The following is an 11,315-nucleotide window of genomic DNA, read 5'->3' as shown; positions in this document are numbered from 1 at the left end:
GAGTGTTTGGAGGAGGTTTGGAACTGGTTTGAAGGTTGGGTTCCAAGGGAAAACGCAGGGGAAGTTGAGCTGGTGCATGCTGGTTTTTGGTTGATTTGCGTAATGAGCCGCAACATGGCTATGGTGCGCTGCGGCCCATGGTGCTTGACAGGAAAAGGCCGCCTCTGTTTCAGGGGCGCGGCGCGGCGCAGCTAGGGAGGGCCGCGACCCTTAGGGAAATTTTGGCCAGAATTGTGTTCTTAGCTTGGGGATTCAAGCCTTAGGCCTCGAGATCGATTCTACTACCCGGTTTAGTAGGATTCGATGTCTCGGAGGCTAGGTTTTGGTTTGGGAACCCTTTGTTATCATTTTCATTGATGAATCCTATATTTTGGTTATGACCAGGTGATCGTCAAGGAATTAAAAGATTGATCGTTCTCAGGGGTCGTTCTTATAATAACTTTCACTCGAACCAGAGGTAAGAAAACAGTGTATGAATATAGTTGCACCCTGTATATGTATATGACATGCGTGGTTTGTTATTGAAGCATGTTGATTGATATATGTGGACATGGATTGCATATTAAATGCTAGTGAATGTTGATTACTTATATATGGCACTGACTAGTCAGGGACACTGACCTAAAGGTCAGAAACGGCATGAGCACTCTAAATGCGGGGCCGAACGAAGATTAGATCTAATCGATATCAGCTTTGAAAGGCTCTATGGCATTAATGTTGGACCGACCCTAAGGTCGATGAACTTATAAGCGTTTGGCTAGTCTAAGACTAGCACTCAGAGCCAGGGCATAGGGCCCCGGTGACTGTTGTCACATGGCTAGGGAACGATGTTCCAAGGTTATGACTCTATGGTCATGAGGAAGGTTATGTTGGTGACTATTCACCATACACCTATCCTGATCAAACTTGTGAAAGGATAACTTATCAGTTAAGCCCTGGTGACCCTATCGTCACATGGATAAAGGGAGTTGTACCCACTTTTGTGACTTTTGCTACTGTCGCCTATCTGTTTTGGACTGTTAGTCCTGGATGATTATTATGATCATTGTTGATATCATATCATGCTTTATTGTGTTTTCTTGTTGGGCCTTGGCTCATGGGTGCTATGTGGTGTAGGTAAAGGGAAAGAGAAGCTCACCCAACCTTGAGTGGAGAGCTTAGGCGGTGTTGTGTACATATTTGGCCGATTAACCACCACAGCCAAGGAGTTCTCAGAGGTACTAGGGGTTACCCTATTTTTGCTGCTTAGGTCGGTGGGGATTGTAAATTTGAAACAATAGAGACCATTTTGTATTGTAAATAACTTATAAACATTTTGAATGGCTCATGAGCAATTTATATACTTAATGAAATGTATCCTTTCCTTTTTACTGGTTTTTCACCTTAACCTGATAATAACACTTAGATCACGTTTTTAACCAAAGGACTCGGGTAGCGGGTCAACTTTCCGGTTCACTGTTCACCGTAACTGTTCTGGGGTAACCAGGGCGTTACGTCCTTAGGTTCTTGGTGCAATCAAAGGTCACAAAATTATGAAGTTCATTGATCCAGACTCTCTTCCTTCTCTGCAGTATCTCACAAAAGCTTATCAATCTTCTTCAACTCTCAATCCAGCGTTTATTGATTGGGAACAACAAGATCAGTTACTTTACACTTGGCTTCATTCTTCAATGACTAAAACCATCCTGACAAGAGTATTTGGTTGTGGCACCTCTGCTCAGATCTAGAAAATCTTGGAAGAGTATTTCGTTATTCACACAAATGCAAAAGTGGATCAATTTCAGATTCAGCTCAAGAATTTCAAGAAAGGCTCCTTGACAATTCATGATTATTTGCTTCGTCTCAAGACCAAACTTGGATCAGTGGGTCATCCAGTCACTTCGAAAGAACACATTGTTGCCATTTTCAAAGGTCTTCCTCCTGACTATGATCTCTTCATCATCTCCGTCAACTCTCGTTCTCAACCATACACTGTGGCTGAGATCGAATCTTTGTTACTCGCCCAAGAAAGTCAACTTGAGAAGCACCAAAATGAATTGGATTCATCTGTTGTTGTTGCTAATTTGACCTATTCTTCTGGTTTTAAAAAACGAGGTGCCTTGTCCAGTAATAATCGGTCTACTACTGCCTCACTTTTTGTCAGACCCAGTTGGAACCCATATGCTACATGTGTTAGACCACGCTTCAACAGTTCCCAAACCATCATGCATGGTCCCTCTTCCGCTATCAGCTCTTTTTCAGCACAAAGTAGTGGCCAGCCAAGTGGGTGTCCTACATGCCAGCTATGCCTACGTCCTGGTCATGTAGCTTCCAAATGTTACCAATGTTTCAATCAAGAGTTTCCAGGGTATGGTGCTTCTCCTCTGGACAAGTCTGCTTCACAACACATTGCCTTGATTTCTTTGGATGCCATGTAAATGACAGTGCATGGTACCCCGATTCTGGAGCCACAAACCATTGCACTAATGATCTCTCCAACATCACGCAGACACAAGAAAATCATGGGCCAAATAAACTACATGTGGGTGATGGGTTTGGTCTTCATGTGACTAAAGTTGGTAAGACCATTTTTCACACTTCTTCTACTCCAACTCTTTTTGTCATGAATCATGTTCTTTATGTCCCCACCATAACCAAAAATCTTATCAGTGTTTCTTAATTTACAAAAGATAACAATGTCTCCTTTGAATTTTTCCCTGACTACTGTCTTGTTAAGCATCAGGTTGCCAATGAGGTTTTGATGTGAGGTCAACTCACTCAGGGTCTCTATGCTTTTCCCTCTAAAGATCTTCATCTTTTCAAGCCTCATGCGTCTCCTCACTCCTCATCAGATACTCATTCCTTGTCCAACTCATCTTCCTCAAATTTTGTTCATACTGCTGATTCTTGTAATAATTCCTCTAGTGATGTTCCTCTCACTTGTAATAATTTTGTTTTTCATTTGTGGCATAGCAGACTTGGGCATCCTTCTGCTAGAACTGTAAGCACTGTTTTGAAAAATTGTAATATTCCTACAATTAATAAAACAACAACTGATTTTTGCAATGCTTGTTGTCAAGGAAAAATACATAGGCTACCTTTTTCTTCTTCTGAATCAGTTTATACTAATCCTCAAGAGTTTATTCACTCTGACTTATGGGGTCAAGCCCCTAATGTCTCTTCCAATGACTATAGGTACTATGTACATTTCATAGATGCCTATTCTGGAAATACATGAGTTTATCTACTCAGGGAAAAATTGTTAGGAACAATTATTTTGCCTCAATGGAAATTGATAATAATATTACAACTCTAGACAATATATTACAAATAAATATAGATTGATTGAATAATGTTACAACTCTATAACTGAAAATACAAATAAACTAAAGAACAAGAAGATGAGAAGAAGAATAGAATAGTGAAAAATATAACTCAAAGCAAAATATTACAAGTAAAGTAAAAGTGTTTGAAATAAAGAAAAGAATATTACAACTCAAAACAAGAAATACAAATAAACAAAAGAGAAGAATATGAAGATGAAGAGAAATAGAATAGAAAGAAAGAACAAACAAACTAAATAGAAATAACTCTCACTCACACTACCAAAGTGAAGAGTGTTGGGGATCACCAACTTGAACAAGGTTTGAAACCTTTGTCCAAAAACTTATTTTCCCTAACTCAAGCACTAAGGGATCTCTCACAGATTATAGGAAATGCTTTCTGGAATTATCAAGCCTCAAGGTGTTTCTAGCAAAGTGCTCTAATGGATAGAAATATTGTATCTTACAAGTGAGCATTAAGCTCCTATTTATAGAGTTTTGAGACACCCTTTGAATTTCAAATTCCACCAACCCCCATGGCTATTACCAATGATTATTTTGATGTTTTATGGAATTAAAATAGAGATTTGGGAGTTACTTGGTTGTTGGAAACGTTCAAAATTGGATAAAAACTGAAGTTGGAAAATGCTGCCAGCTACTTGGGCCGCGGCCTGAAAAAACAGGCGCTGCGACCCTCAGTGTAAATATGCTACTTGGGTCGCGGCGCCTGTTTCAGGCGACGCGACCCTTAGTTATTTTCCAGCAACCAATTTTTCCGATTTTCCAAAACGTTCCAAATTTATTCCCACTTGATTTTGTAACTTCCATACACAATATGGGAGTTAAAATCACATCTTTATCAATCATTTCTCATATGGCTTTAAGAAATTCATCTCAATATTGTGTAACAACAAATTTACACAATAATAAGTGATATTTGGAAGTTACAAATTTGTAACACCAAATATGTTACATATTTGGATATATCTCTTATATCTAAATATTGTAACTCTCTAGTATATGTTACAAAATGTGACACTCTTTGTCACATTTATTTAATCTAAAATTTTATATTATAATATAATATTACATTATATTATAAAATAATATAACATTCCCCCACTAGATTAAATAGTTATCTATTGTAACACTTATTTAATCAATCATTATATTTTTAAAATATAAAAAATCACCCACTTGATTAAATAAGAACTCTCTCTTATAGGAGTCATTGCATTAGTGCATAAAGAAAAGTGTTTTTCAACTTGAACTTTACTATAGTGTAACTATCATAAAATTTGTCGAAAATTTGGTTGCACTAGGCATTGAACCATCTTTTCATTTTGAAAAATCGGTGATAACACACACACCTTTGCGATGTTCACTTGAGACCTCTATGTCTCGCTCTGCACCGTTAATGGCCAAGTGCACTTTCCATTCATAGACGTTCTTGAGAATACTCTCATTCTCATGAGAGGCAGCAACACCCCTAGGTCCATATAGGAAGAATTCTTATAGTATTTTGTTACCAAAAATACTTGTCTTCACAAGACTGAATTCTATTAAAAAACCTTTAGGTTTTGACCCTCAACTTGGTAACTCACAAGTACTCAACATCTGAGATGGGACTTGTTTTGAGTACAACTAATATTCACTTGACTGACTTGTTGTTACCTATTGAACCTAACACTAGTTGAATAACTAGTGTTAAGATAGGTTACCATCAATCGTGAATCTCTTTAGGGAGTTTAAGTCCCATCCCTCAAGATGATGTAGCCACTAGATCCGTCGTTAGTGGCTTAGTGAAAGGATCTGCCAGATTTTCACTTGTTCTCACATAGGATATTGAGATGAATCCTCTTTGAATCAATTCTCTTACATATCCATGTCTTAGACTAATGTGTCTAGACTTCCCATTATACACTCTGCTGTATGCTCTAGCCAATGTAGCTTGGCTATCACAATGTATCGATATAGTGGATACATTCTCTTTGATTAGGGGTATCTCTATCAACAAATCTCTTAACCATTCGGCCTCTTTGCCGGTAGCAACTAGAGCTATAAACTATGCTTCCATAGTGGAATGAGATATACAGGTTTGTTTCTTGGAACCCCAAGAAATTGCACCCCCACCAAGTGTAAATACCCAACCAGTTGTGGACAAGTTGTCCCCAAGATTGGATATCCAACTTGCATCTGTATATCCTTCTAAGATTGAAGGAAATTTGGAGTAATGAGGGCTTAGTCCTTTGGTTTTCTTGAGATAACCTAGGACTCTTCCAATCGCCTTCCAGTGATCCACACTTGGATTACTTGTAAACCTACTAAGTTTACTCACCGCAAATGCTATATCAGGTTTAGTACATTGGGCAACATACATTAGACTTCCTATAGCACTAGCGTACTCCAATTGAGCCACCGCTCTTCCTTCATTCTTCTCTAGTTTAACACTATGATCAAATGGAGTATTGGCATCTTTAACCTTGAGATAGTTAAATTTTTTCAATACTTTCTCAACATAATGGGCTTGCCCTAACGCAAAACCCCCACTATGTTTCTTTACTTTGATACCAAGTATGGTGTCAACTTCTCCAAGATCTTTCATCTTGAAGGTTGATGATAGAAACATCTTCGTTTCTTCTATCTCCTTCATGCTATTACTTAGAATAAGCATGTCATCCACATATAAGCAAACAATGATCACATATCCCTTACAAGTTTTGGAATACAAACATTGTTATGTCTAAACCCATTAGACATGATGGTATGATCAAATTTCCCATGCCATTGCTTAGGAGCTTGTTTCAATTCATATAAGGATTTTACAAGTCTACACACTTTATGCTCATATTTTGGTAGGACAAACCCTTCGGGTTGTTCCATATAGACCTCCTCATTGAGGTCACCATTAAGGAATGCCGTTTTGACATCCATTTGATGAACATACAAGTTGTGTATAGAAGCTAAAGCGAACAAAATTCTTATAGAAGTTGTTCTTGCAACAGGCGCATAAGTATCGAAATAATCGATACCCTCTTTTTGCCTAAACCGTTTAGCTACTAATCTAGCTTTAAAGGTTTGGATAGTGCCGTCAATGGGGTATTTTCTCCTAAATACATACTTACACCCAATTGGCTTAGACCCCGGTGGGAGGTCTACCAATTCCCAAGTGTTATTGGAAAGAATGGAATCCATCTCACCATTGATGGCTTCTTTCCAAAATGCACTATCTCTCGATTGCATAGCTTCTCTATAAGTCTTAGGATCATCCTCAACGAGAAGTACAATAGGAATTTTCCTAATAACTTCCTCTCTATTTCCTTCTACCATGTAGAATGAAATTCGTTGAGAATCTATGTCATCCACCACTAGACTTTTCTCATTATTTTTTAGCCTTTGACTTCTTCTAAGTTCAAAGGGTTGCTTTACATTCTTTTGAGAATTCTCCTCTTGAGAATCAATTTTGGATGTAGAAGCTTGAGAATTGTTCTCATATAACAAATTCTCCTTTAGAGATGTTGAAGCTTGAGAATTGTTGTCACATAACATGTTCTCAAAGAATTCAACTTCTCTAGATTCAATCACAATATTAAACTCTAAGTCTAATAGCCTATAAGCTATACTATTGTTGGCATAACCAACAAAAGCACACTTTATGGCTCTTGAACCTAAATTTGTTCTATTAGGTTCGTTTTTCTTGCAATATGCATGACACCCCCACACTTTGAAGTACCCTATGTTGGGTTTTCTTCCTTTCCATAACTCATATGGAGATATCTCGTTTTTCTTCATCGGTATTCGATTAAGAATGTGACAAGAGGTTAAAAGCGCTTCACCCCATAAGTTGAAGTTCAACCTAGAAAACACCAACATAGAATTTATCATCTCTAGATAAGTCTTATTTTTCCTTTCGGCAACACCATTGTGTTGTGGTGTATAAGGTGCGGTACACTCATGAATTATACCATTTTCTTCACAAAATGTATTGAATTCATTAGAGAAGTACTCTCCTCCTCTATCACTTCTTAGCACCTTAATCTTTTTATTTAGTTGATTTTCAACTTCTAATTTATATAATTTAAAAGCATCAAAAGTTTCATATTTATGCTTTAAAAGAAACAAATAGGTATATCTACTAAAATCATCTATAAAAGTAAAAAATACATTTTACCACCTCTAGTTAAAACACCATTTAATTCACAAAGATCACTATGGATTAAATCTAGTAAATTAGATGATCTTCCTATACTAGGAAATGGTTTCTTAATCATTTTTTCCTTGACACATATTTCACATTTACCATAGTTTTTAATATTGCATGCAATCATACCACATTTTACTACTCTTTTCATGGTCGAAAAACCTATATGTGATAGTCTAAGATGCCACAAAAACAAAGAATCATACTCAACTATATAGGCGAAATTAGCATTTTTATTGATAACATTGAAAGTTACATCATTGGTACACAATTTAACCATACCCTCACAAGAGTACCCCCTTTCCCAAAAATACATTTGATTTGGTAAGTATAAGTTTACCGGATTCAAAAATGGCTTTAATTCCGGGCTTGCCAAGCAAATCACCACTTATCAAGTTTCTACTCATTTCGGGAACATAAAGTACATTCACTAATGTAACTTTCTTGCTGGAGGTGAAAAAGACTTCAATGGTACATTTGCCAAGTACCTTGGATTTTCCCTCATTGCCCCATTTGAATCTCATGGTTGCCCTTTGAAGCTTCAAAGGTCTTGAACAATGATTTGTCATAGGTGACATGGACGATGGCACATGTATCATACCACCACCCTTTCACCTTGCCTTGGACCGCATTCACCTCACTAAGGGTAGCAACTATGTTTTCCTCTTGAGTTGCGTTCACCTTAGGTCCTTGTTGGTCTATTCTATGCCTACACTCTCTAGCATAGTGACCATTTTTCCCACACACAAAGCAAGGACCCTTCTCGCCCTTAAACTTGTTTGGGTTGGTTTTTGGACCCAAAGGTTTGTCATTACCATTTTTCCCTTTGTTTTTGGGATGTTTTGGTTGTGACACCGCATTTGCTTTGGAAGTCTCTTCATTAGACCCCTTCACAAGTTTATCTCTACATATCAATTCCTCTTCGATTCGAATATGTTTTTGGATTTCCTCCAAAGAATAATCCTCATTTTTATGAAGGATTCTTTTCCTATAGCTCTTCCAAGTTGGTGGTAATTTAGCCACTATAGCACCAACTTGAAAGGCCTCGGGAAGCTCAATCTTTAGCACTTTCAATTTGTTAACAATAATTTGCAATTCATGTATTTGAGGAAGCATGGGTTTATTACCAAAAAATTTGAAATCAAAATATTGCGATATCAAAAACTTTTTGGTACCTTCCTCTTCTGCCTTGAATTTTGTTTCAAGTGCATCCCATATCTCCTTTGCCGATATGATCTCAATGTAGAGGTCATAGAGTCTATCGAAAGGGGCATTGAGGATATGACCCCTACAAAGGAGATTGTCCTCCTCCCTCTTCCTTCTTTTCTCCACCACCTCGAGAGTGTCTTTGTCGGATGGTTTTGGGAGAGGTTCTAGAGTGGATTCTAGAATGTAGGCGATTTTGAGAATGGTTATAAGAAACCTCACTTTGTCTTGCCATCTAGTGAAATTGGACCCATCAATCCTATCCAATCTCACTAGGTCTTGATTCATAATCTTGATGGTCTCACCTTTCATTGAAACAAACAAGAAATAAGCTTTTGAATGTTAGGAACAATTATTTTGCCTCAATGGAAATTGATAATAATATTACAACTCTAGACAATATATTACAAATAAATATAGATTGATTGAATAAGGTTACAACTCTATAACTGAAAATACAAATAAACTAAAGAACAAGAAAAAGAGAAGAAGAATAGAATAGTGAAAAATACAACTCAAAGCAAAAATATTACAAGTAAAGTAAAAGTGTTTGAAATAAAGAAAAGAAGATTACAACTCAAAACAAGAATGACAAATAAACAAAAGAGAAGAAGATGAAGATGAAGAGAAATAGAATAGAAAGAAAGAACAAACAAACTAAATAGAAACAACTCTCACTCACACTACCAAAGTGAAGAGTGTTGGGGATCACCAACTTGAACAAGGTTTGAAACCTTTGTCCAAAAGCTTATTTCCCCCTAACTCAAGCACTAAGGGATCTCTCACAGATTATAGGAAACGCTTTATGGAATTATCAAGCCTAAAAGTGTTTCTAGCCAAGTGCTCTAATGGATAGAAATGTTGTGTCTTGCAAGTGAACATTAGGCTCATATTTATAGAGTTTTGAGACACCATTTGAATTTCAAATTCCACCAGCCCCCATGGCTGTTACCAATGATTAATTGAATGTTTTATGGAATTAAAATAGAGATTTGGGAGTTACTTGGCTGTTGGAAACGTTCAAAATTGGATAAAAACTGAAGTTGGAAAATGCTGCCAGCTACTTAGGTCGTGGCCTGACAAACAGGCACTGCGGCCCTCAGTGTAAATATGCTACTTGGGTCGCGGCGCCTGTTTCAGGCACCGCGACCCTTATTCATTTTCCAGCAACCAATTTTTCCGATTTTCCAAAACGTTCCAAATTTATTCCCACTTGATTTTGTAACTTCCATACATAATATGAGAGTTAAAATCACATCTCTCAGCCATTTCTCATATGACTTTAAGAAATTCATCTCAATATTCTGTAACAATAAATCTACAAAATTATAGGTGATATTTGGAAGTTACAAATATGTAACATATATGGTGTTACATATTTGTAACTTCCAAATATCACCTATTTGTAAGTTACATATTTGGATATATCTCATATATCTAAATATTGTAATTCTCTAGTATATGTTACAAAATGTGACACTCTTTGTCACATTTATTTAATCTAAAACATTATATTATAATATAATATAATATTACATTATATTATAAATAATACAACAAAAATCAGAGGCTTTACCTACATTTATCAATTTTAAAAACCAAGTTGAAAATGAATTTAATTGTAAAATCAAAACCTTTCAATCTGGGGGGGGGGTTCAAAGTTATCTCATAGACTTTCATGTCCTACCACTCATGGGCAGAATGGTGCTGCTAAATGGAAGCATCGACACATCATTGGAACTGCTCTAACAATTCTAGCTAATGCTTCTATGCCCCTGAAATATTGGGATGAAGTTGTTCGTTCAGTAGTTTATGTTATCAATCGTTTACCATTAGTAGTTCTTTCTGGTTTATCACCATTTCAGGTCTTGTTTAATAAACAACTTGATTACTCATTTCTCCGGGTTATTGGTTGTGCTTGTTTCCCAAATATACGACCTTGCAATCCAAATAAGCTTGCTTTTCGGTCTCTTGAATGTCTTTTTCTTGGTTATAGTATCAAACATAAAGGCTATGAATGCCTTGCTCCAAATGGTCGTTTGTATATCTCTCATGATGTTTTATTCAATGAGCATATTTTTCCATATGCCAAACTTGTTTTAGACAAACCATCATCTCCAAATCGTCTTTTGTTTCTAACACATCTGTTCAAATACCCATGTGTCGTTCTTCCCCTCCACATACCACCTCCATTTCACAAAAATCTTCACCAACACCATCTCAGTCTATGCCTCCAATCATCTCCTCACATTCCCAACCTATTTTACTGTCATCTCCTCCTCATGAGTCACCTTCTGCTATCATTGAACCTGAGCCAATCCCACCAGCACCCACTAACACACACACCATGATCACTAGAGCTAAGCGTGGTGTTTATAAGCCCAAAGTTTATCTAACTTCCCAAGAGCATCTTTCTGTTCATAGTGCCTTGCATGATGATAATTGGAAAGCTGCAATGACCGAAGAGTTTCAAGCTCTCCTAAAAAATAATACACGGACCTTAGTTGACTTTCTTACTTCTAGAAAGTCTATTGGTTGTAGATGGGTGTTCAAGGTCAAAGAAAAACCAGATGGCAGTGTTTTGAAGCATAAAGCCAAATTAGTGG

The 11,315-nt window shown here is 36.9% G+C and overlaps 1 protein-coding gene across 1 annotated transcript; it reads left to right on the top strand.

Annotated features, from left to right (window-relative positions):
• Positions 1-1,532: 1,532 nt before the first annotated feature.
• LOC133792434 (uncharacterized) lies at positions 1,533-2,417 on the top strand. Its single transcript, XM_062230341.1, has 2 exons — positions 1,533-1,694; positions 1,785-2,417. Exons 1-2 carry the CDS (start codon positions 1,533-1,535, stop codon positions 2,415-2,417), a joined length of 795 nt encoding a protein of 264 aa, XP_062086325.1.
• The last annotated feature ends 8,898 nt before the right edge of the window (positions 2,418-11,315 follow it).

This window comes from Humulus lupulus, chromosome 7 (genome assembly GCF_963169125.1).
Source record: "Humulus lupulus chromosome 7, drHumLupu1.1, whole genome shotgun sequence".
Lineage (NCBI taxonomy): Eukaryota > Viridiplantae > Streptophyta > Magnoliopsida > Rosales > Cannabaceae > Humulus > Humulus lupulus.
Note: the sequence above shows the minus strand (reverse complement) of the source record. Positions and strands in the feature narration are given on the sequence as shown.

What these genes read in the sequence shown, in the direction of transcription:
- LOC133792434 (XM_062230341.1), top strand. Translation starts at nt 1,533, where the DNA reads ATGAAGTTCATTGATCCAGACTCTCTTCCTTCTCTGCAGTATCTCACA. An exon ending in CTAAAACCATCCTGACAAGA is followed by an intron (nt 1,695 to 1,784) that starts GTATTTGGTTGT and finishes GATCAATTTCAG; the next exon opens with ATTCAGCTCAAGAATTTCAA.